The sequence below is a fragment of the Sesamum indicum genome, linkage group LG3, assembly GCF_026168435.1.
Source record: "Sesamum indicum cultivar Baizhima isolate 11 linkage group LG3, ASM2616843v1, whole genome shotgun sequence".
Lineage (NCBI taxonomy): Eukaryota > Viridiplantae > Streptophyta > Magnoliopsida > Lamiales > Pedaliaceae > Sesamum > Sesamum indicum.
This window is the reverse complement of record NC_142659.1, coordinates 17,515,308-17,542,211: the sequence shown is the minus strand read 5'-3', so window position 1 is coordinate 17,542,211 and position 26,904 is coordinate 17,515,308. Positions and strand designations below refer to the sequence as shown.

At 35.5% G+C, this 26,904-nt stretch overlaps 2 protein-coding genes across 2 annotated transcripts; one reads left to right on the top strand and one right to left on the bottom strand.

Annotated features, from left to right (window-relative positions):
• The first annotated feature begins 19,257 nt into the window (after window positions 1-19,257).
• On the top strand, window positions 19,258-20,420 carry LOC105157949 (uncharacterized). Its single transcript, XM_011074497.3, has 2 exons — window positions 19,258-19,968; window positions 20,093-20,420. The coding sequence occupies exons 1-2, from the start codon at window positions 19,318-19,320 to the stop codon at window positions 20,177-20,179; spliced, it is 738 nt and encodes a 245-aa protein (XP_011072799.1). The 5' UTR covers window positions 19,258-19,317; the 3' UTR covers window positions 20,180-20,420.
• A 5-nt stretch (window positions 20,421-20,425) lies between these two features.
• LOC105157948 (putative xyloglucan 6-xylosyltransferase 5) lies at window positions 20,426-24,305 on the bottom strand. Its single transcript, XM_088879162.1, has 2 exons — window positions 22,466-24,305; window positions 20,426-21,300 (listed from the first exon to the last, which is right to left on the bottom strand). The coding sequence occupies exon 1, from the start codon at window positions 23,926-23,928 to the stop codon at window positions 22,501-22,503; it is 1,428 nt and encodes a 475-aa protein (XP_088735288.1). The 5' UTR covers window positions 23,929-24,305; the 3' UTR covers window positions 20,426-21,300; window positions 22,466-22,500.
• Window positions 24,306-26,904: the final 2,599 nt, after the last annotated feature.

Sequence of the window (26,904 nt, the reverse complement as noted above, 5' to 3'; positions counted from 1 at the left end):
TAAGGGTGAAGATATAAAGATAATTTGATCGTAAAAAATTTGTTTGATTTGTAATAAATTATTAATAAGTTAATTATGAGTAAAAGTATATTTTTATTTATTTTTGCTAATATTAGAAAATTCTATAAATTTTAACTATCGGACTGATTTATTTGTTAGGAAAAAAAATAAATATTAAGGGTACTAAATATAATTTTCAAATTACATGATATTTACGTGTAATTATATCGAATCCTATAAAAGGGTAGTGTTTATACTGTAAGTGCACATGTAATTAGAAGTACGTGGAATCAATCATATAATTAAACAATATATTTTTTATAAATTTTTGTTGTATTTCATACTTACGATATTTATCCTTTCGTATCGTGTTTATAAATTTCTTATTATCATTTATATATGTAAAACATTTATAGTCATAATGCGACTAAATAAAAATATTAAATAAATTTTTTTGATTAAATACAGTTATTATTTTTAAAGTATTCATCTCATATCAATTATCTTTTAAAATATTAAAATCTTCAAAAGAGAATTTCTGATCTTTAATTTTTAAATTTTAAAAAATTTCATTAAAAGTTGCTGATGATATAACTGCAGCCACAAATCGAGCAGGTGTACGAGCACCGAAGGGGAATTTTCCACACATTAAAAGTGGGAGGGCAAGTGGACGAAAACGAGTGGCCCAATTGTAATCCGGTGTGAGCGTCATTTGTGGTCCCACTTGAAATCTTAAACGGGGTAGGCTTCACGTGAGACACACGTGGCGCCCACGTGATGCATACAAATGCAATGGGAGGGGGACAAGAATTTTAAGTGGAGATACACTTTGTCCAATTTCCCTTTTTATAAACTACACCTGTGGTGGAGTACCCTTTTAATGTTATATAATAAATAATTTTTTTATTTAAATATATTGTATAAATATATAAATTAATACATCATATTTTATATATAAATAAATAAATAATCTATTTAAAAGTATTCTTGATATTCGATATGATAAAAAAATTAATATTGCGGTATCGCAAATCGTCGTTTGTAAAGGCGTTTATATCAATATAGATGACATGATTTTTTTTTCTTTAGAAAAGATCAAAGCTGGTTCTCCAACTCTGTTTAGACTTAAACTCGTGACTTATCTTTCACAAGAACAAAGTATCACCATTGTCGACGATGGTTCCTCAATTTTTCCCGAACTCAAAATCGTGATATTTTTTTACAGAAAAATAAAGTACAACCATTACACTACTTGATCGTTCACGATGGTCACAATCTTATTTTTGACCCATTTATGTTAGACTTTCTATTTTTTTAGGAAAATTCACAAGCATTTAAAAATATTAATATATTTATGTTTGGAGAAAAATTAAAAATACTAAAATACATTTATTTTTCATCAAAAATTCAAGCATGTAGTTGAGAATATGACTCTATTTTCAAATGAATTATTATATATTTTAGAAAATAATCTTTACTGCATATTTGAAGATAAGGAAACAAGACATAATTTCCTATTTGACATATTACATTAATTAATTATTATAAGATTTTAGAACTATTAATAAATTAAACAGATTTTTCATTTTTTAAATAAAAATCAAGAAATTATATTTGTGCACAATTTAAAACCAAATCCAAACAAAGTGACATTCCCACAATATATTAAGTTCCACAAAGGGTTAGTGACCAATATTTTTAAAAATAAGCATTTTTTATTAGTTTATTAGTTGAAAATAAATTAAAAGTGATATTTTTAATTTATAGCTTTTATTTTTAAATTTCTTAAATTGAATTGATTTACAACAAAACATGTATGCAATTTTTTACCAACTTCTGCAGCTTATTAGGAGAATTATAAATATTAATTTGTTTTTCCAAATACTCAAAACATCAACTTTTCTCTACTTTTCACTTTTATCTTCAAATTTCTCCAACTTTCTCTACAACTTATTCTACTAAAAAAAATAACTATTGGCTACAATTTTAATAACTACAGACTAAAAATCATGATAAATAATTTTTATTGGTCATGGTTAAGTAAAATCAATGTAAAAACTTAGATTTTTCACTAAGAAAAAGTTATTTATAATGGCTAAGACCCATGGTAAAAATATTTGCCCACACTTTTAGCCATGATAAATATTTTAGCCACCCTCGTAGATACACGGCCAACAGCCGTTGCATAGCCATAGTCACGATCAGTTGTTACGGTTATCTTGTCTTTAACCATAACAACTAGCCATGGTTAGATGTTGCAATTTTTTTTAGCAGTATTCGCACCATAAAAATAGAAATTATTGCAAATACCTCTATATTCAACACAACTTTCACATACTCAAAGTGTTTTTACCTTTTTACCCTTTTCAAATTTGGTCGGATTTTGAGATTTGATCGTGAACTGGATCCCATTACCAGTAATTAACTTTTGGAAAAACACCAGGAAGCCGACCAGATTATTCGATGAAATCTAATGGGACATTAATCGTGAATACTTAGGACTACATAATCCAACAAAGACATGGGGACAAACATCCCATGTCAAAAAGGAGTTAACATAACCAAGAATTAGACTATGTTGTTAAACCAAGACAACCCAAACACAGCAAAAAGAGTGACTTTACATGCTTGTTTTTAATGATAATTCTTTCATGGAAGAAGTTGGGCTCTTTTGGAATATGACAAACGCCATGGGGGTGGAATAGTAAATTAACAAATCTTGATTGGCTGGTTGGAGAAGACATCCATCGCGTTTATTCTCGAATATTTACCTTGGTGTATTGTTTAAAGAAAGTGACCAATAAAATGATGAGTGTATCACACTTGTTCTCTGATTGGTTTGATTCAATCGAATTTGATTGGGTAAGAATTTTTTCCAAAAGAACTGGTTCTTGTAAGCAACTCTATGAGGGCAACATAATAATTAATGTGGTGTTTGATTGAGCTTATAAGCTTTTCGAAACATCCACTATAGAAAATATAATATTTAATTATAAATATTTGTTATAGTTAGAAATAAATAACTGTATTAAATAGTCATTGTCCACGGCCGCACGACGTTTATTGGAAGTAATTTTTGCTAGCGTGGCTAAAATATTTGTTACGACTAAGAACCATTGCAAATATTTTTATCATAGTGGATAAGCTAAGTTTTTGTATTTGATATTATTTAAACATAATTAATGTACTCATTTTAGCGAATACCATTAAAATTTAGGCAATAGAAAATCTTTTTCTGGTGATCTGATAAAATATTTGAGAGCTTATCAGTTCCATAAAACTATTTGGCTAATTTTTTTTTTTTCAAAAAAGCTTATGATATATTAAAATAAGATATATATTTAGAAGCTTATAAACTTCTCAGAGAAAAGTAAGTCCAATGCTTTTTTCTTTTATTTTTTTGAAATAAAATCTTTTGCTATTTCATCTTAATTAACATAGACAAATATACACTCACAAATTTATTAATATTTCACTTTTATCCTTCATATAACTGACGTTTTTCCTCTAAAAAAAACATATCTATTCATAAGATTTTAAATTCTTATAATTTGATGATTTTTCCATCCAAACACTAATGGAATTGAGTTAAGTGTAAATAGAGAAATTTGCAAAGATGGTAATAATAATCAGCCAAGACAAACATTTATGAGTTGTTCCAACGTGATTGATTTACCAAAGCCACGTTGTATGGATATTGTCCACGAAGTGAGAAAGCACGCTTTTGGGATAATACGAGGCTGCTGTAGACTTTCACGTTATGGTCCAAAAACGTGTTTGGGGATGCATGAAGAGGATAAGTTTAATTCCACTACACGTCAAACGTTGTTGCCCACCAACTCAACCTCCATTGCTTGTCTCTATGTGGCCACCTTCTTGTCCACTTGTTCCCAATACTACAAATGATGCCCCTCCTCATTTCTTCTTCATCATTCTCACCTCATGCCCTGTCCATACTAGGATCATTAATTCTTGATTTGACTTCTCCTTTTTTAGTTTTGCTGGTTGGTGATTTCAATTCTGATCATCACGTCACGTGTTAATGTATGTCCGGATATTATATATAATTTACAGAGTATTTGTAAATTATTTATTAATAAAAATTTCACGTGATGGAAAAAATCAAGCCCAAAATCATTTAAATGAAAGTAATCCATTCTTGCGGATTGAGTTGAAAAGTGTTAACTAAGTTGTTTTGCGCTTTTCTTCTTTTAAAAAGTTTGCGTGATTTTGGTTATAATCATCACTATGTGTAAGTGTATGTCCTAACACTATATATGATTTATCTTCGTTTGGTCCGTGTGATAGATTAAATAGGATAAAATATGGATGAATGATTATTAATCCTATTATGCATTATATAATGTTTGGTTTTAAAGTATTGCATGTGGGATATTTCATTTGATAATATAATATGGTGTTTGGTTGAAAGGATTATTACGTATGATTAAATGTAAAGAAACTAAAAAGGGTATTTATTTTTACAGTATTTACATTTTTATATTGTAACTTGTGAATGGTTTTAAAAAAATAAAAAAAATCACTAAATTATTTATTGAAATATAATTGCTTAAAATAAAATTAATTTTTGAAATATTTTCTTTCTTTTTTTTGTCTATATTTCTATAAATTCGAAGTTGGAAATACGTATTCAATTAAGTAATTAATGATAAAAACTCAAATATTTTTCAAATATTCAAAAAAGAAAGAGGAATAAGCGTCTATTAAGTAGTGCGGAGAAAAAAAAATGGGAGAAAAAGGGGAGAGAGTGGGACGAGGAGAAAGAGAGGAGAGAGTCCAAAAGTAAATTTGGAAAGAACTTAATATTAATTTATAGGATTAATTATATCAGTTAAATAGGTTTGATTCATTATACATACATAGTGATTAATAATATCAGTTTCAATATTAATACCAAACTGTAATAATATTAACCAAATGTGTGATTAGTCATGATAAATAATTTTATCATGTTTAATCACACGAACCAAATGGGACCACAGAGTACAAATAAATTACTCATCAAACACAGACTTCATGTCGGCAGATCAGATAATTCAGCATACAATCACTAGGGAGGTGCGCCATTAGAATAGGATTTAAGAACCGTTCAAATTTTTTATTTGCAAATCAATGTGAAAAGCTTACCAACATCAATTTCTATGCTAACTACCAAATACATTCTATAAGTAGGACCATTTCAGTTTTATACACGATTATAAGTTTTTTTCGATTTTTTTTATAAAAATAATGATTACATAATTATATTAATATTGAAAAACGTTAATTAGATGCTATCCGTTAAGTATAATTTCTTGACTTTAGCCACTTTTTACTTCCGAAAATTTAAATTAAGGATTAAGTCTATTTTTTTTTTTGGTAATTTAAGTTATTTGGTGTTTTCTTCATTCAAGATTCTACGCTAGCATTTCTGTCTTACATCTTTCTAATTTTACGATTTCAGTCCTTTTGTTCGTCGGAGTTTAACTCCATCCACGATAAGTGTGAATTTCGGCTAAAGAAGACTAAAATCAAGAAAATTAAAAAGATGTAGGACCGAGATACTATATTAGAAAGTTGTAAAACAAAATGCTGACATAAATGGGTCAGTAGGAACAAAAACCTTAATTTTGAAATGTCATGCTAGAGACATACATTTTTCTTGTAAGAAGGGTAAAATTTAGCTAGAAAAGGACTAAAACCATGAAAATTGAAAAAATACAGGATCAAAATTCCACCTTAAAAAAATTAGAGAACGAAAATAGCAAATAACCTTATCCACAAAACTAAAAATGCATTTAAACTTATAATTAACAATATTAAGATGTAAACAATGTAAAAATATCATCAAATTTACCAAAAAAAAGTCATCTTGTCATAACATGATCACAATCGGCCGTGTCGGGACATCAACAAACACAGCAAATCAAAAGCATTTGAAAGAAAATAATAGTCAATCGAACAATTATTTAATTTAAGGGCAAAATGTTTTCTTTAATCATATGAAACAAAGACAAAATTTATTTTGATATCACAACTATGGTAGGTGACGCTTTTAATATCATAAAACTCAAAATCACGTCTTTTTAGTTTCAAAAGATGTAGATTTGGGTCTTTCTAGTTCCAAAATTATAATGCCTTTTTAGTTCCAAAATCATAAATTTTTGGGACTAAAAATATGTGATTATAAATTTTATGAGACTAAAAACGAGATTGTCATAATTATAGTATCAAAATAAATTCTACTTTTATTTTATGAGACTAAAAAAAGCATTTTACCCTTTAATTTAATATCTGGTAACTGCTTATAAGTTCATCTGGAATCTCACTTCATGAATTTTGACCAAAACATAGGAATATCACAGCCGTACTAGGATTAGGTTTAAGTTTGCATAATTTATGCTATGACAAATCGAGATATTGGAGTTTAATAACAATTGATAGGGAATTTAATGAAATAATAATTGTATTACCTTTTCATTAGTCAAAATCAGCCGGTTTACGTGACATATTATAAAATGATTTGGTAATAATAAAGCATTTGAATTTGATGTAACAACAAAAGGCCGAATTGGAATCTCTCCCAAGTTTGTATATAATATATAGGGTAAATTACAACTACATTATTTAAAATTTGACATAATTACAAATTATTTCTCATTGTTTGAAAATTTATAAATATTCCCTTAATTTTAACGTTCGTCTAACAACGGGCCCATTCCTTTATATTTTCATCCGAATTTTGTGGTGAAGTGATCAAAATACCCTTTTGGATTATAAATTATAATTATATATATTTTATAATTTTTTAAAATATTTTTGTGAACTAATATTCCTTCTAGATTATTTATTTTGTCCACTCTCAATTTTTTTTTTTTACTTTTTTAAAAAAATCAACAAGGGTAAAGCAGTAATGTCCACTTTATTGTTTAGGTGCTACATAATTATTTTTCATTCGGGGGTATTTATAATTTTTTAAATAATAAGAAAGTATCCATAATGATGTTACCTTAGCGAGATAGTTGGAATTTACCCATAATATATATTTTGTGGGTTTATGTTACTTTATTAGAAATGAATGATTTTAGGTGGTCATAAATGGGAGGGCGACTAGTTGTCATAGATATTAGACGAGACGGTTCTTATTGGCATGATACATTTGTAAAAGTAAAAGTAAAGGGAGAACCCTGAGACATCAAAATCCAGATAAGAACAAATCAGGGACGCCCTTGGAACAGTACCTCTTCTACACCAGAAGGGGAAGGCCACGGAGATTCCAAAGCTAAAGTCCAGAGAAGATCTTATTATTGCATCTATCAGATTTATAAAATAATGGAGGTAACAAGAGCGTATCTATCAGATCTACAAGAATTGGCAGAATCCTTTTCCCAACTTAGGATTGTGAATTTAGTAAATATCCAAACCAATGAAATCACTCTAGCACTACCACCTCCTGAAGGAAGTACATGTTTTAATGATCCTTCACAGGTTCAACCGATGAGAGAAAGTGCGGATTTTCACACACTAATGCCACTCCAATGTTTGTAGGAACTAGGCTAAAGAAAAATCCAAAGAGAGTGCCTGAAAATACACCTTGGGCAAGGACCATGCTCCAACCCTTACATCCATATGGCTCTATACTAAACTTGGATATTATTAATTTTTGAAATATAAAGAAATTGATAGATGAATGGATTGCAGCCATTAAGATAGCAACAACTACCCTAGAGCTCGACAAGAAAAACTTCATAAAACTCGTCGAGTTGAGCTTGGAGGAATCTGTGAAGATTGAATGGGATAATACCCCAAAAGATACCAAAGCCAACATCCTTGTCGGAGATTCGAAAGGCGCGATAGCGGACCGACTTGGAAGGCTTATCAAGATACACTTCATCGGAGATGGATACTTCGAAGGATGTAGAGCAGAAAAGGCTAGAGAATATGCACATGCTCTCTTTAGCCTTGAACTAAGGAGTATTTGCGCAGTAGATGAATATATCTATTGGTTTCGCAAGTATTTCTTCCAGAGAGGATTAGCAACAGAAGTAGCAGCTCCAATGTTCTTCGCAAAGATATGCAGTCCACAGAGGAAAATGTTGATCCAGTCATACAAATTACCTGAAGGACAACTAGATTCAGTCGCGCTCTAGACCTGTAGCGTCAGAAAAATTAATTTCTTGTAAAGGAGTGAACCCAGGCAAGACCATTATCGAAACATCTAGAAAATATAACATGGTTTGGATGTTAGAAGGGTCGAAACCAAAAGATTCGAGAATGGTATGATTTGAAGCTCTTACTTCAGTTCATACTATATCACCAAGTTTTCTAAAAATTCCAAAACTTTCGGAATAGATTAGTGGGGGGGGGGGGTCTTTCATTCATGGCAAAACAACCCCACCTTAAAGGAGGCGATATTCTAGAGATAAAATTTGTATCAGTTGCTCCAGAAACAGCAGGAAAGGGGTCTCATCCAGCATTTCATTTCATGAAGTTGCAGAGGCCATTACATGGTAGCTTTCAATAAAATCAAAGCTGCCTCAAGAGAAGCTCCCCTAGTATCAGCCATCAGTGAAGATAGTATCTCTACCAGAAGAGCTTGGGGATTATGGGTCTGTCTCATTGAAATGGACAAAGTTAAGTATCCATTCAAAATTTTCTCCAACGAAGTGAATGGATCGTTCCTGTAAAATTTCATGACAAGAAAAAGCACTGAGTTCGCGGAAAGCTTATTTGAGAAGAAACAAATATTGATATGGGAGAATAAGCTACTAGCGACCGAAGCCACAATGATGAAGACGTAAAACATGTGCAATGGCATAAGCATTTAAGCTCGTGCTGTGAAAAACAAGACAAGCTCCTATTTGGGACAAAAATTCGGGTCACACAAAATAAACCCGAACCAGACCAGGACAAGGAAAAAAGAAAAAATTTTACAAAAAGAAGTAAAAATTAAAAAATATAAAAATACAAGAATAAGACTGTTGGCAGAAAACGACAAAGGCCAACACTCAGCAAAGTAGGAAAGCCAGCTGGATATCAAGTGACCAGCTATTATGAACAACAGCTGAAAAGACGAGGCAATGACGAACGCAGTGACGTTACAAGAGGATGACGAATGCAATGACGTCATCAAAAAATAAGTTTGGAGTCCGATTTTAAAGTCTGCGGACGCCTATAAATAAAGATGCAATGAAGCAGAGGGGGATCATAAGAAATACTTCTCCTACTCTTCAAAACATTAAAGTTTTGAGTCTTTCAATCTTTTGTAGTATTTTATTTCTTCAGTTTATGGCGGTTTCCCCAACAAGTCAAGTCCTCTACTTATGAGAGTAAGGCTTCTATCCAAATTGTTTGTCCAAAATTCTATCAAGTCCTTATATTGGAGTCCCTTTTCGCCATAAGGTAGAAAACGAAATAGGGCTGTGCTGTTTGTTGCTGAATGAGCCAAGTGCCCGTGAACCATCTACTGTGGTAGTGTGGTTGGAGGAAGTCCATAAAATCGAGAACTTGGAATACCCGAAAATAAAGCGGTCAAAGCAAGGTATGAATTTATGGGATTTTAATTTATTTCAAAAGCATGTTGGGCCATTGTTATAGCATTAAAATAGACTATTAGGCTTTATTACCAAAGAAGGGCAAAATGGTTGTAAAATTGATTGGAGGACCGAATCTAAGCAAAATGAAAAGATACAGGATTAAAATGATATTGTCAAAGTTAAAGGACCAAAATGATTTTAGGACATAAATAGAGAACTATTCAAATCTTTTCCCCCATCACGAAATTTCGTGTGGGTATTTCCGTGTTCATCATCAATTTGGAAGATATGTCGTTTGGTACGGCTCTGGGCTATTTTTCCCGAAGAACACTTGGGGACACTGGTCACCTCTTTTCATCCACTGCAATTTAGCACAATGCTGCAGCATATATCATCTCATAATTGATTTATGCAAACTCAATAAAGAATAAAATGATAATCAAGAACGAAACTTACAGTTCTGGTTGGACAATCTCTTCTAGTTGAGGAAGAGAAAGATAAATCAGTTCGAAGGGGTTAAACATCTAGTTGGTGTCTAAATGTCTTAATCATTTGGAATGAGGTTAAGATGTTTGGAAAACATAGAAAACAAATAAAGAATGTTCACAAAATTCTCCATTAATGGAATTAGATTCCTATATATATAAGGGATGAGCTGTTGAAGAATCAGATGCAGGAGACTGATGAGAAAGCTCAAGCTGTTCAAAACTCAGTCATGAGTGATTGATGAGAAAGCTTAAGCTATTCAAGACTCAGTTCCGTCTAACGAATGAGAAAGCTCAAATGTCTTCGACATCCCCTACGTCTGTGCTGGAGACAACACGAAAGTCTTGGTTTGATGTGTCGGATAAGATGTTGTGTATGCTTTGGGCATGGCACAAAGTACATCGGGAATACACCGATATGGCAGTAGACAATTATCAAGAGTAGTCTTAAACTTGAATAAGGATTAAAGAAGTGTTTTTGAAACATGATCTGTGGAGAATTGATTTTGGAAAGCTAAAGCGATACTAGCTTTCAGATTCATGTGAATAATAGATAACTCCTCAAAGTACAGCTATGTTCAGACTTGATGGCATGCATGGTAACTTGAAAGGGTTTCAAGTAGATGTCCCATCTTAAAAGTCGAATGTGGGATGACTTTAACAATTTGGCCTTGGAAAGTGGTTTGGATCGAAAACCCGCATCCATTGGATGGATATGGTGCCTAGCATAACTGAGCCAATTGTAGCATTGGAGGTGAACGATAAGGTTAGGGCGAAAGCCTTTAGGCACTAGATCTCATCACAAGATCCACAAAAATTCTTAGATAATAACCATCTTCAGGTAGCGATGGTTAAGTAAATACATGGTTGGACCGTGTAGATCCAACAAAAAATAAAATAGACCCATGAAACTAAGTCGGTATCGTAGATTGCTCAAACTCAAAAGGTTTTGAGTGACATGGGTAATTGGCATAATGGTCAAGTGGGATATTGTTGGAATAGGTGAACAAAAGCCAATTAGATTGGTTGTTTGTCATTTGCCAATCTTTATCAAATAATATTAAATTGATGAATATGGATAGTATTCATCAAGTTGGCAGTGTGTTTCGTTGTACTTACCACTGATATTGAATAGGGTTTTACTGTCACAACGAAATGCCCACAAATCGAAAGGTGAACCTACGGAGTTAGGTTGTGTATAGGTTTGGTAGCTAGGAAATCAACTCCTAAGGTTCGGTTTAAAACGCTCCAAGTTGAGGAATCCGAGACAGGGCATCGAGGGTCCTACAAAAACTTGCACTAAGTACTATAGCAGTGTTTCATCGGCAGGAGTCATAGGTCGTCTGTGCAGTTTTAATGGGTTAGTTGGCAAGATAGTTGACTGACTGAACTGACTCGCAAAATCTTCATATGGAAGCCTCTTAAGGCTTGGTATGTATGACTTGAATTCTCGATTTCGATAATACGAGATTAGTCCTCAAAATGGAAGAATCATGAGAGTCACGTGCATACGAGGATTGTAACTTGGACATGGTCATCATAAGCCTTATCCAGTTCAGTCGGAATATGTAGTGAGGACGACAGATTTCAAGAGAGGATTTGTCCCCTGTTAGTATATAATAGAGAATTCTCTTATACGCTTTGATATGATTTAGACTTTAAAAGTCTTTAGCTAAAATGATTGATTGATCAATGATAGGTCTAGATCGGATCAGTAGAGTAACGCATCTCGAATATCAACAATAGATGTCTAGTCAAGAATGGGAACCGACGCCAAATTCCATGCCCTAGACTAAGGTCGGAAGATCGTTGACAGTAGGACCGTACTTGTATGGACTCAGAACCTAAATGTTCAGGCTATATTTCACCTAGTCTCTAGTGCCATAGACTATTGCTAGACGACCACACATGGTCACGCGTTATTTTCGATTATGGGATAATCGAAAATAATTAATTAAATTAGATTTAATTAATTGTGTTGGTCACATATGCCAAGTCTAGCTGAGGGTAAACTTAAAGAGTTACACTTTACCACTATAATGGGATGGAATTAATTTGAAATTAATAGAGTTGGATTAATTTAATTTGGATTAAATTAACTTTTAGAGAGAAAAAATGATATGATCATTTATTTAGACCAATTCATTAGATGAATGACTTGAAATTTAATTAATTTGATTAATTAGAACTTCAACTTAGCTATTAAACTTAATTGGATTAATTATATTGGGCTTGGTCCATTTAATAAATTGGATTTATAAATTAAAAGAGAGATAATAAAAGACTTGCGTCCTTTAATTGGATTAAAAAATATTTTAATGTTGGGATTATAAATTAAACTAAATTTGATTTAAAGTTTATTAGACGTGGGCTTAATTTAATTTTAATTAATCAAGCCCGATCTATTAAAATACAAGCCTAAGGCCTTGGTTAGAATTGGCTAGGCTAAGGAGCTCCTCCTTGGTTGTGGTGTGGACTAATTGGTGTCCTAGGGTGCACCAAAATCAGCCACAAAGTGGCTTAAAGGTGTTAGATGATTGTTGGAGTCTTGCTAGGTCAAGACTTCTTGGTGTGTTGTGACTAGGTCATATTTAAAATACCTAAATCAACCCTAGCCATCCAATAAGCTGCACACACACCTCACCCACAAAATTTTACTCTCTCCCTCTCCAAAAACCTTCTAAAGATCTTAGAGATCGAAAGAGAAACAAGTATCAAATGTCAATCAATAATGTTTTTAATTCTTTTACTTCTGTAGTGGTTTTGCTAGAACGAAATCACCACATCCTTTTAGTGGGGTGTGTTAGTGGTTGTACCAAGGAGATGATCGGAATCAACACTTGAAGCCGAACAAAAAAACAAGCCTACAAATCTCTTTTAGATCTTTTGCATCTCTTATTTTGTTTTCTCATACTCTGTGGCCTTTGTATATTATATTTTCACCGAACGCTCGATAAAAGATCAAGGGTGCACCCCTTGATCTGGATTTAATTGTTTCATTTAATCGTAATTTTCAATTTTTAGCATATTTGCTGCGCTTCCCGGTCCGATCCATTTCCTTCACACAGAGGCTGAATAAATGGGATATGGTTTTTGGTTCAATTAGTAAGGTAAACGAGGACTCGTGTTATAAGTATAGATGCCTAATCCAGTATGGGAACCGATTGAATTCCATGCTCTAGACTAAGACCGAGAGACGGTTGATAGCTCGTATGAATTCGGAGCCTTAATGTTCACACCACTGTTAACTTAGTCTCTAGTGCCATGGATCGTTGGCTAGAAAGCCACCTATGGTGCCGGGCATTTTGGTTATGGTATAATAAAAAATAATTAATTAAATTATATATCTAGCTGAGGACGAACCTAAAGAGTCACACATAAATCACTATGGAACTGAAAAAATATATTAACTTAATTGAGTGAAATTAATTCATGGAGAAAAATAAATGATTAGATTATTTATTTGAGATAATCTATTGGATGGATCCCCCAAGATTTTAATTAATTGAATTAATTTAAAATAGACTTAAACTAATTAATTTGTGGATTGAATTTATTAACTAATTAGTAAATGTGCTTGTTTAATTAACGAATTGAATTATTTAATTACTGGAGATGGACTTAAATTAATTAGTTGGACCAATGAATTGTTTGGACTTGATTAATAAATTGAATTTATTAATTAAGCATATTTAGGCCTGTGTATATTTAATTGGATTAAATAATAAACCCAATAGAATATTATTGGATTTGATTTAATTTATTCGATAAATTAAAACAAGCTCGGTCCAAATATTAAGTGTGTGGAAGTTTAAAAGACTAAGTCTTTTAAACACACTACAATACTATGTCAAAAGTTTCTCTCTCCACATCAAGCTCTCGCTCTCTCTCTTAGGGCTGAAAAACCATGAATTTTCAGCATTTTTCCATGGATTTTGAGTTCTCCTTGAATTAGATTCATATTGAGAATGAAAAAAAATTACTTACACTAGTCGATAATGCACAGTTTTGGTTTCTACCACCGTATCTAATCCTTTCTAGCAATAGGGTTAAATCCATCTTCCCATGGTGTGGTGTAGACTAACTTTAGAGGGGTTTTACACTTGAACCCTCTAAGTGATCAAATTTGAAAAAGGAGAGGATTCAACGAGTAGCCGAATAGAAAACGAAAAAAAGGTATTTTTCATGGTTATTTTTGTGTTCACTTTTCTTCATCCTTTGCCACTTTATGACTCATGTTTATTTTAATGATTTCTGCATTTTATTTGCACTGAATGCCCAGGAATGATAAAAAGGTACACCCCTTTGATCCAATTTTAATTTTGTTATCATTTTAATTTATCGCATTCCATGCTTCCATCGCGTTCCCGAGCTGATCCACTAATTTTCACAGTATGCTTAAACATGAACCCTAATTTTCATGAGGATACATTTGTTGAGGGTTTTGAGAAGTCCTCTAGGGAGGGTTTCCCTTTTCTCCCACTAGAGGTGTAACATGGTGTAGTAATGGTAAAACCACCTAAAGAGATGATGGATGCTGGAATGAAACGATGGCAAGCAACAAACATTGGCTATTTCCTTGGATGTCGATCTCATTTTTCACACGACTTATAAGAGACACATGCACATTTGTTCTTTCAATGTCAATATACAATTGACCGCCTTAGGCAATTGAAGAGGAGAATTAGGTGGCATTGGCCCATGCATCAAGGGCAAATTCGGTTTCTCTGGGCATCCAGATGCTCATAGGGCAACATCTTGTAAATGTTGCAAGTAGGACCACGCTTATATCTCTTGTCTACCATATACGGCAAGGTGAAACTTGAGAATTTTGTAGAACAAGTCAAGGGAGTCGAAGGTTATTACTGACTTGTCATAGAGCAAATTAGGCAAAAACTACTAGCTTATTATTCCCCCAACTATTTAGAAGTAGTTTATGTGTTTCATATAGGGGGTTAAATGAATCGAGGTCGAGCTCAAGGTCGATGAGCTCTTATAGTTCGAGTTCGTACAATATATAATGAGGTTTTATGGTTCGGATGAGCTCTTACGGTTTGAGCTCAAGCTCGAGGTCAAGCTTGTCAGCTCGGTTTCCATTGAGCTAAAGACAAAGCTCGAGTTTTCAACAAATTTTAAATATTATTATATTAATTATAAAAATAATTAAACATATGGTACAATATTTTAATTTATTATTATAGATATAAACTACTAATTAGTTAAGTGGTAATATAATTAGCAAAAGAATAGAAAATATATATATACATCAAATTATTAAAATATTTGCACATAATTTTGTATAATTATTAATATTAATAAAAATAAACAAATTATTTTTAAAAGTAGTTGATCTCATTATATACAAAAAAAATAAAATTAAAAAGACTATTTTTTTAAACCAAAGTACCAGAATAGTGGTTGATCTCATTATATATGTATGATAAAATAACAATAAAAATAATTAAAATTTATCAACCACCTTCATTATTATTATTATCTTTAGTTTATGAGAATCTCCAAAGTTTGACATAAGTTTATAAGTAATAAAATAAGTGCACACTATGTATCTTGGTATAAATATATACTCATGAATAGATATAAAAAATTACAAGTTAATTGTTAGGACTTGTTAATTTAAAAAAAAAAAATAGAGATTACAAATGGATATTGAAATCTATCATAAAATTTATATGCGTCATATTGAATAATTATTAACAAAAAAATTTTAAAACTTATCAAATTGTTGATTAAACTTGTTTTGTATAGAGATTAAATAAATAAATAAAAGTATCATAATTATTATTATCTAGAATGGTTAATTTGGAATGTAAAATTGATATAGTATTGAATAAAGAGTTTTTTTTTTAAATACAAATCTTAAAAATAAAAAACACTTGCGAGCTTATGAACATAATATTTTAGCTTAAACTCGAAAAATTCAAACTCGAGTCGAGCTTCAAATCAAGCGGACTTGTGAAACTCACAAGCCAACTCGACTCATCTGCCACCAATAGCTTCATATTTGAAAAATTGTGCAATAGCGTTGAGGTTCTTGTAGCTACTTTTGCTAGCTTGAGTTGGGCGACTTTGCTGGAGTAGCGACTTCAGTCCTGCTTACTTTGAGGCCTCGCATAGATTCCTTTTTATTTATAAAATTAACCCTACATAAAAAAAAAAAAAATACGCCTCCTCAAATCCCAATGAAGTAATGATATGTACTATCAAACAAGTCGTGCTTTTCTTGCTTCTCACATTTCTTATGCAGATGACATCATCATTTTCACTAACTCTGAAGAAGCAGGTCTCGTCAGACTGATTCAATTCTTGGAGCACTATGAGACTATCTTAAGCCAAAAAATTAACTACTCGAAGAGTTCATTTGTCTTAGGAAAAAAATCTAACCTCTCTTACAGAATAAAAAACATTACTGAATTCACCATGTCACTCTCATGGTGCCCCTCTTTACAAAGGTCACAAGAAAAAGGTTCTCTATGACACTCTCATTGACAAAGTTAAATCTAAAATTGCAGAATGGGAACATAATCACATGTCTCATGGAGGAACAACTCCTTATTAAGAGTGTGCTCATATCAATGCCAATCTACCTCCTCCAAGTGCTCCATCCTCCTGTTGGCATCATCCAAAAACTGTAGACTCTCTTTGCTTATTTTTTTCGGGATCAACAACAGCACACAAGAAGATTCACTGGACTAAGTGGGCTTATATGTGTTATCATACTGATGAAGGGGGATTGGGGGTTAGAAACCTAAGATGTGGTAGAGACCTTCTTACAAAAAAGCTTTGGTGGAGATTCAGACTGCAACACTCCCTTTGGGCTCAATTTACAATCAGCAAATACTGTGGAGAGCATCATTCCGACAATGCTAAATCCCAAAAAAATGATTCTCCTATTTGGAAGAGACTTTCAAAGTCAGACACTACACCCAAAATAATATGTTTTGGAGTCTTGGGGATGGCTCCATCTCATTCTAGCATGATTGGTGGATACAAGAAGGGGTGTTAGGAGAGATGGTTGTTCATGAAGACACTACACATGTTCCAGTCAACTGGTTCCGGTTCAATTTTCAGTTGGATATTTTGAACCTGCATAGTGTACTCCCTCCTCAGCTGGTTGAAATGGATTTACCATTCCCCATCACACTGGAACAACATGATCTGCCTTCTTGGAAACCCTCCAGAACCGGCAAATTCACCACTAAATCAGTCTGGGAAAGCATTAGGGATCATAGACCTGTTCTTATGTTGTTTAAAAAAATTTGGTCTCCTCTGATCATTCCCACACTTTCAATCTTCCTCTGGGGACTTATCAATTCATGGATTTTGATGGATACCAGACTCCGAAAGAAAGGGATTTCATTAGCCTCTAAATGTGTCTGTTGCTCTCATTAAGAATCTCCACAACATCTTTTCTGAACAATGAGCATTCACTTGAAGCTTGACACTAATTTGCTACCAGGTTCAATGTCACAATTCTTCCGACCTCCAACATCATCACTTTCATACAAGCATGGACATCGAGGGAAACAAAACACCTCCATATCAGAGATATCATCCCAATGCTAGAATCATGGAACATCTGGACAATTAGGAATAACATTAAGCACAGGGGGGGCCCTTTTAAAGCTTCCTCCATTATTTCAAGATAACGGATTACCTTCAAAACATCATCAAGAGTAAACTTTGGAGGCATGAGCATATGAAAGGTAACATATTTGCTGCATACAGACTCTACCTCCCACTATTCTAGAATCCTCAAAAGTAAAAAACACTTGCGGTATTTTGGAGTAAGCCACTGATGGAGATTCCAAAGACAATCTATGGGCATCATGGGTAGGAGGACTATTGAGATATCATATGGGTATCGTACGTTTTGCTTTTTTGGAACCCCTAGGACACACAACTAACACTTTGGTTGAGCTTCAGGCACTCCACAGAGGGCTTTAACTTTGTCTGGAGAAAGGTTTCACTAAAATCTGGGTAGAGGTTGATGCAAATCACATAATCCACCTTATTCAGAAACACCTCCAATGAGCATGGTACCTTCAGACTCTCGTGGACAATATCAAGACTATTTTACCCAAGTCGAAATTAAAATCTCACACGTATATAGAGAGGGTAATCAAGTAGCAGATGGTCTTGCCAATCAAACCTATGACAATGCAGAATTCACTCTCTATCTAGGGATCAACTGCAAGGTAAGATTACAGGTATTATCCGACTTGACTCTCATTGTTTCCCTAATTTTAGAGTTGTATAGATTTTGTATCGATAGTTCCAGATTCCCTCCATATCTAAAACTAGTTAATACTACTCTTGGCTTCGGTGTTGAAAATTTTACCTCATTTGGCAACTTTTCATTCATTAAACTGCTTTACTACTTTATTATGTTAAGGAGATGTTTTCTATTTTGATTATACTTTCAGTCTGGGCTGAGAAGATGCTCTCCAGTATGTGCCTATCTTGGGGGTCGCTATTTGGGCTGGTTTGTTGGTCACAGATGTTAGGGAGTTGTACTCCCTATTTATGCTTTCTTTGTGGAGCCATGAAATGGAGGTGCACTCCTCTTCTCGCCGTTTGGTTGTTTGATTAGCTGCTGCAGGCACACCAAGAGACCATGTGAAAGGCATCAAGTTGAGATACACTCATGATTAGCTAGCAATGTGACAGAAACTTCTTGACATGCCAAACCACAACTCAACTTGACGGCATCTTGGCTTTTCATTTCCTTTGCATTTTCAGTATATGGTTATCCAGTGAACTTTTGCAGATGATAAGTTGGGCCCCATGATTCGAGCAAATTCACAAAAATTTTTTGACATACCGGATTATTATCTCTAACTCATTCCCTTATTTGATTGTTTATCTAGAAAATATTTTGTAGGAGAGTAGTACTCGATTTCGTTTTATTGCTTATCTATTATAAGGGTAGTACTCATTATTTATGTTTTTTATGAATATTATTATAACGGAGTAATACTCATTTATGATTTATTAGGCGATACTAAGGATTTAGTACTCCCCATTGTAAATTTAATTTCTTTTTTAATTCAACAGAAAAGATAGAGATCCCGAAAAGTTACTCCAACTCTTAGCGGTTTAACTTAAAAAAAAAAAAAAGTAGTAATCATAAGTGTCCACACGACAACCACCTTAATTGGGCTCATTTGGGCCAAACACCAATTTCACACAAGCCCGTCACATTTAATTACTTCAAATCTGTGAATAACGAAGCCAGACGAGGAGACCAGAAGCCTGAAGCCTCTCTTCTCTTGGAAATGGTGGTGGACCCCGACTTAGCCGTAGCTGCTGCAGGAGAAGTGGCGGAGCTCCCACTACCATTCAAACTCCGGTGGGACAATATCCACCCCCATCCTCTGGACGCCGCCGCTTCTCCGCCGCCGAAGCCCCCATGGTCAATGGTTGCCATTAGAAAGGTACACCAAGACCATGGCTGCGACAATCCCCCAATCGTTTTCCCTCCCATCAACCACGAAAATCTTCTCATTTCCCCAGACCTACCTCCCACTCCCGACCGAATCCCTCGCGTTAGCGCGGATATCCGGCAGAGTTCGTTTTCTGAGTCGGATTCAGATTCTGATTATTCAAATTCGTCGTCTGCGTTTACGCCGTCGGATTCGAGCTCAGTGCCGCGTTCCCCGGTCTTTCGGAATGCGAGGGCGAAGCGGGCAGCTGATGCGGTGGGGTGGTTTGATTCGTGGGCGGAGATACTGCAGTGCAAAGTGATTGGGCTTGTAAGATTCTTATGCAGTAGCTTTACTTACTCGCGGGTAGCGTTCTTGACTTTTCGCTCTACCGCATTTACGGCCATTCTGATTGCGTTTCTGTATTTTCGGCGGCGGAGGAGATTGAGGGACCGAGAAGAGAACATGGATCGGCTTATTGGCATCATCAAGGAGAGAGACGAGGTTGGTCCGGGTTGTTTGTTCTCCACCTGTTTGTGAAAATGGCCATGAAAACAGAAACTCGCAATTTCCCACAAGACTGTACATTTATGAAAGATAATCATTTATTTCCAATTTGTTTTTGCAGAAAATCAATCAACTCTTGCATCAAATATCACGGATGAATCAGATGTTGCTGGCTGTTCATAAAGCTCCAAGCAGCCCCACTCCTTAGCCAATTTCGCAATGCCGAGAGGTGCTAGGGGCATGGTGGATGCATCACAGGGACAGGTGCTTAAAATTTGGCTTCCAAGTCCAACTGGTTATGTTGTGCTAGAAAGTTTCTAAGGGGTTTATCTATTATACAATAGAACAAATATTCTTTGTACAAAGTGTTTGTTGCTTCTCCCTACATAGTACGGGGAAGGTTATATAGTGGATTTCATATGGGGAGAATGAAGACAACAGTTTCACCATATGGAGATTTTCCTCCATAGCAATTGTTTGGAATAATAGTGATGTTACATCCATGTAACCTTAGAGAGATGCAACTCGTCTTTGCGCCATAGTGACTCTTACAAGGCATGTGGTTCCTCTTGTTGCTTAGCCTCCCACTATACCTGTTAATAATGCTAAGGTGGCATGTTTGGGTGTTCACCAGACAGATTGTTTTAAACAATTGGCCAAGAACTGGTAACAGCAGTGCAGTAACTGGTGGAGTAACCTCAAGATTGAAAAAAAAAAAGAAGCATGAAGTAAAGAGAGGAATCAAAGTGATAAACGTTGTGGCAATTTGGTGTATCCCTCTGATATAGCAGGCAGTCTAGTGCCTTAGGTCAATGCACCAATTTGAGAACAAGGACAAGCGCATAGTCGTCAAAGTAGTAAAAAGATCATTTACAGGAAAGGTAAATATCAAAATTATTCCCTGTGCACTCCGACATGGGAGTGTAGCACAAAAAATCCACAGTAGCACTGGCTAAAAGGGAAGAATGAATCTAATTAATTGGACTTCTACAAGCTATCAACTTCTGCCAGTCCTTGAATATGTATCTTTCTGTCAAACATCTCACAGCTGCAGCGAATACGGTGTGCTCAAATTCACACACCAAGTAAAAGAAAATGGGAGAAATCGCTGGAGACTCTACAGGCAATTTACACTATTCCTAAATAAATGAAATGATAAATCACCATGAAAAAAATTAAAAAGACGGTACATCGAGATGAAGTCCAAGAACAGCTCCAAACATGAGGTTTTTGTGTAATTGTGAACCAAGAACAGCTCCAACCATGAGTTTTTTATGTAATTGTGAACCGACTTTCCTTGATCCACCCTCCTGAATGGAAGCAGACAAACTACACCAAGAACACATGCAATCAAGGCAACTGTGCGAGATTCATATATAAAATGAAATGCCAAAATGTAAATATCAAAGGAATCTGATTTAAAATTGGAAGTTACAGTAACATGTAGCATAAGTACGAGAGTCGAACAAATTAAGCACCCATATTTAACAAGTGAAACAGGTCCTCCTTGTTTTCGTTTTATATGACAACGCATGGATTGTTAGAAAACCTCAACACCATAGCAACCAAAACAGCAAACATCAATAACAGAAACCACTTTCACATAAATGAGAGTTCGACAAGTTAAACAGCATATCTATTGACACCATAGATCTCCACTATTTTCTGTAAAAGCATAAATGATTGAGAAAGAGAATTTCAGTATAAACTCCAACACTCCTCATTCACATTTTCTAGTTTCAACATACAAATTGAGGGGGACACTCCTACCAAATGATGCAAAAGTATGTCTTTTATGTTGTAGGATTGTGCATTCTCGCTCGAGACAACTTGTTCGTGCTTGTTACTGGGTAGATGTGAGGAAAACTACATCAAAATCATGGGAAAATGTATTAAGGCTTGAGATAGGCACGAATTATGCTATATAAGAGTCCCATGGAAGCTTCCATTCAACAGGTATTCGTTCTACTTTATAAATGTCCTTTAAGAACACAAGCTGCAGCTAAAAAAGGACACCTCTACATTTTGACTGTAGTTGATCTATTGGTTCTTGTTCTCTTGTTGGCATGGGGAAGGAGGAGGATGGGATTGCAATATTTAACATTTTATTAATAATGCCACAGTAGACATATAAGGGAACTCAGAAAGAACAGGTACAAAAGCGGACGACTAATTGGATCATAAAAAGATATTGGACTTTTAAAGTAGTAAATATTTATTATGTTAACATCCGAAAATGGTTCTCTTTTGTGATGAATGAACGAGGTACAACAATCAATATGCTGGAGCAGCATTTTTTAGAAGGCTGTCCCATGTTAGTAATAAGTAGATTACACGAATTAATCATGAGTTCAGTAAAGTCCTGTCTAAAAGCAACATCTCCCCAAGTGTCCAGATGGTGACCAAATCAAGCGAAGTCCAGAGAGACATTAATTGGATAGAAAGTTCAACAAAAGACTGAATGATGTAAAGTCAAGTTCAAGAAACTAATTACCAGCATATTGTTGTTTGCAGGTGATGCCAGACTAGCTAGCTCCTATATCCACTGCCTTGGTTCACCATATGTCGAATATCAAACTGATCTACATTTACCAACGGCGGAACAGTTTCATTTCTGATCCTCTTAATATTTGGGCTCACCAAGCCCCTATGCCTAAACCCATACAAGTTCAGAACTTGATTATCGGCAAGGTTGAAAGCTCTCTGCATGCTCTTCAAACACCTCTCAACTGGGTAATCCCCATAACTCCCGCAGGGCTTGCAACCAACAAAATGGGTCACAAACGGCCACCTCTCATCACCCAAGCCCGGATGATACTTCTCAATCATCTCCTCGTAGCGATCCACCAGCCCCTCCCAAAACCCATGCAAATAAAACGAGTTCTCGACAAAAACCTTGTTCATCCATTGATCCTTCTGCGTAATCAGCAAATATATCAATGCAGACTGATCGTCTGCCTCAAATGTCGGCCGGCCCTTCAAATTAGCAGTCAAAATCTTCCCAGCCTCATCACGAATCGGACCCTTCGGCCCCATAGGTGCCCAAGAATCCAACAAATCCAACGACCACTGGCAGTTCCGAAACAAGAAACTACCTGTGTTCAATGCAATCCACGACTTCTGATTGAACAACAAATCTTGATACCCATGTATAACCATATTATAATCCCTATACTTCATAACAGGTATCCGAAACACCATATCAGTGAAAAAAGCATCACTATCCATCCACCATATCCACTCCACTTCAGGATGAGACAACATCAAGCGACGAAGCAATGGCAACTTGGCCCAATATCCCGCCATTTCCTTATCTAAATGAGCCATATTATAAACAATCTCAATCCCATGAATTCTACAGTAATCAATCTTATTCTTCAGAGCTTTCAACAAATAATGATCCCCAACCGCATTATCACACGGGTTAGGCCGCGACCCAGTCACAAGCAAAATCCTAGGTCTGCCATTAACATAATTCGGGAACTTCGGGTTCTTCCGAAGCCATACCTTACGATCTTTGTCCCACGTACTAATTCTAGGCCCCAGCCTGAAAGTAGCATTCAACTCGAGATATTCTTCGAGCCCCTCATTCGGGTCCGTCGGGTCGGATCGGATCTCTGCCAGAATCCGTTTCGTCTCCTCAATGAGATGCTGGTTCTCAGCTTCGGCTTCGGTGGACACAAGGTTGCTGATGCCTATGGTACCCCGGAATACGAGGATAGTGACGAAGCCGCAGAGAATGGTGATCTTAACGTTGTTATAGGTCTTATTCATCTGCCGCCCCCGGGGGAGGGCCGACGCCGCACGACCACGTGCTGCGGTGGCTGTCGTCGTCGGGAGCACGCCGGTGTTGCGCTTCTGAGCAGAAAACGTGCTCTCCGAGCCCATCAGCTCAAACACAAACAATTTCTCCAAGAAACAGAAAATGAGCGTCAACGCAGTGTATCGGTTCAGCATTGCTTTCACACTCCGCAAATCCGCAAACACATACCCATCAAGAATCCCTCGCTCTCCATGGAATATGGGATAAGTGCAGGAAGGAGAACTGAGCCAAGAAGAAACTGAGAAGAAAACAATAGGCTCCGACTGTTATTCGGTTTCTTTTTCCGTGTATTTATTAGTATCATTCACGTTATGGCATGGAAATTGAATTTAATGTTTTTGGGGGGGGTCAGAAAGAAAAAACAAATTAATTTGAATTAGATTAAATTACAAGAGACCCCTGAGATTTGCATAAATTACGAACATTCCTTATTATAAGTATTTCATTAAGATTACAAATATTTAAGGAAGAGTTAAATACAATTTACCCTTCCAAGTTAAGAAAAATAAATAATTTATCACCCTATATTATAAAGATTAAAACAAAATACTCCTAACTCATTTTGTGTATTACATGCATTATTTTTTATTTTAAAATTTAAATTGATATTTATACCCTTATTTAAAAATTATTGAATTTTATTTTTAATTTAAAGTTTAAATTTAACCAATAAATCAATGGACTAGATTTCATCTTATTCAAATTAATAGTTTAAATTAACTAAATTATAATTAAAATATATATAATTAAATTAAATATATACAAATACATCTAGAAAAAATATATTTAATATATATATATATAAATAGAGAGAGAGAGAGAGAGAGAGAGAGAGAGAGAGAGAGAGAAGGGAAGATGGTGCCGACGGGGAGGAGGCGAGCGACAGTGGCGGGTTGGGGAGGAAGGGCAAGGGGCGGCAAGGCTGGGGAGGGGGGCAGATCTAGAGGCAGGGTTGGGAGGGGCTGGGGAGGGGAGCAGATTGGGTGCAGGGGGTGGATCTGGGTGGCGGGCGAGAAGGGATGGGCTGGGAGGAATGACCGGCGCGAGGGTCTTGGGGTTGGGGTTGGGGTTGGGGGGGTGATAAAATTCAATATGGAATGCTCCATACACTGTTAAGATATTTGCAGAATGAAAGAGGATAGAACTGAATTCTTCATTCTATTCAAAAAGGAGTACAACAGCTTGTTTAAATATAGATACAGAAGGCGTGAAACGAAGAAGGAAAACAGTAACTGAGCAAAACTGACTAACTAATGGATTGCCACGTCATTGCCAACTAATCTACCAACACTAACTAATAAAAACGCAAAAAAAGGAGAAACACAACTATACAAACAAAACATAAAGAGAAGAAACAGAGTTCTGTTAAAGAGAAGAAACAGAGTCTGCGTCTGCTGCTGTCATGGACTGAGCTGCTACTGCTGGAGTAGATTGCAACAGCCCCCCCTCAAGTTGGGCGTGGGTGAGAGACAACAGACCCAACTTGGACAAGAACGAGGCGAAGGACGGACCAGATAGGGACTTCGTGAATATATCAGCAATCTGCAACTTGCCAGGAATATGTGAAGGAAGGATGAAGCCTGATTTAAACTTGTCACGAACCAAGTGGCAATCAATCTCCAAATGTTTCGTGTGTTCATGAAAGACAGGATTAGCCACAATATGCAAAGCGGCTTGGTTGTTGCAGAACAAGGAAATTGGAGTAGAAACAGTGATATGAAAGTCTTGAAGAAGATAAGCCAACCACTGAAGTTCACAAACTGTGGCCCCCAAACTACGGTATTCCGCTTCAGCCGTTGATCGGGAAACCGTAGATTGTTTTTTTGTTTTCCAGGAAATGAGAGCATCACCTAAGAAGATGCAATAGCCGGTAAGAGAGCGACAAGTATCCATGCAGCTGGCCCAATCAGCATCGCAATAGGCCGTAAGAGTAGAAGAGGCAGAAGCAGGGATGAACAAGCCTAAATCCGGACAACCTGCTAAGTAACGCACAAGGTGAAGAGCAGCATCCAAGTGAACCTGACAAGGGGCATGAACAAATTGACTTAATTGTTGAGCGGCGTAGGAAATGTCCGGACGAGTGAAACCCAAGTAAAGGAGACGACCAACTAGTCGGCGAAAGGGCTCAGGGTCATCCAAGCTAGGAGAGGACTGAGAGGATAGTTTCAAACCGAGAGGAAGAGGTGTGGAGGCTGGCTTGCATTGATCAAAACCAACATCTGCAATAATGTCACAAACATATTTATGTTGAGTGACTGAGGTACCGGACGACGAACGAGCAATCTCCAAACCAAGAAAATACTTGGCATAGCCAAGATCTTTGATACTGAAGGCAGCATCCAAGAATGACTTCACCTCATTGATAAGTAATTCAGAGGGCCCTGTGATCAACAAATCGTCAACATAAACCAACAAAATTATGAGGGAAGCATTAGATCCTTTAACAAATAGACAATAATCGTTCAAAGATTGAGTAAAGCCAAAGTGAATGAGTTTAGTCGTCAGTTCTTGATTCCACTGACGAGATGCCTGCTTCAAACCATATAAAGAACGCTTCAACTTGCAACATTTCCCCGAAGGAACGTTATACCCAGCTGGAGCTTCCATGTAAATATCTTCATCAAGAAAACCATGAAGAAATGCGCTATTTATGTCGACTTGATGAATAGGCCAGCAAGATCCAGTAGCTACTGTCAAGAACACTCTCACTATAACAACTTTAGCAACGGGGGAGAATCGATCGAAGTAATCGATCCCCTCAATCTGGTTATAACCTTTCGCAACCAGTCTCGCCTTATAACGTTCCACACTCCCATCCGGATTGAGCTTAATCTTGTATACCCACTTACATCCAATAACTTTATGGGAAAAAAAATTCTTTTATTACATGAAAGTCATACTATCAATTTAGGGGAAAAAGAAATTGACCCCATTTCTACCGAGATTGTTATTAGTCCATAATATCTAACCATGACTTCCTTTTCACTTGTGCATATATGCATAAACTCTTCAAAAGATGATGCGCTCCACAGTAAATCCGTTCTGCATGATAGGATTTGTTCTATTATGTGATCCCATCACCCCAATGCCCATTTTCATTTTACATAAAC

Bases quoted from the DNA above. Each gene is read 5' to 3' on its own strand.
- LOC105157949 (XM_011074497.3), top strand. From the start codon at position 19,318: ATGGTGGTGGACCCCGACTTAGCCGTAGCTGCTGCAGGAGAAGTGGCG. The intron at 19,969-20,092 runs GTTGGTCCGGGT...TTGTTTTTGCAG, and splicing joins TCATCAAGGAGAGAGACGAG to AAAATCAATCAACTCTTGCA.
- LOC105157948 (XM_088879162.1), bottom strand. From the start codon at position 23,928: ATGCTGAACCGATACACTGCGTTGACGCTCATTTTCTGTTTCTTGGAG.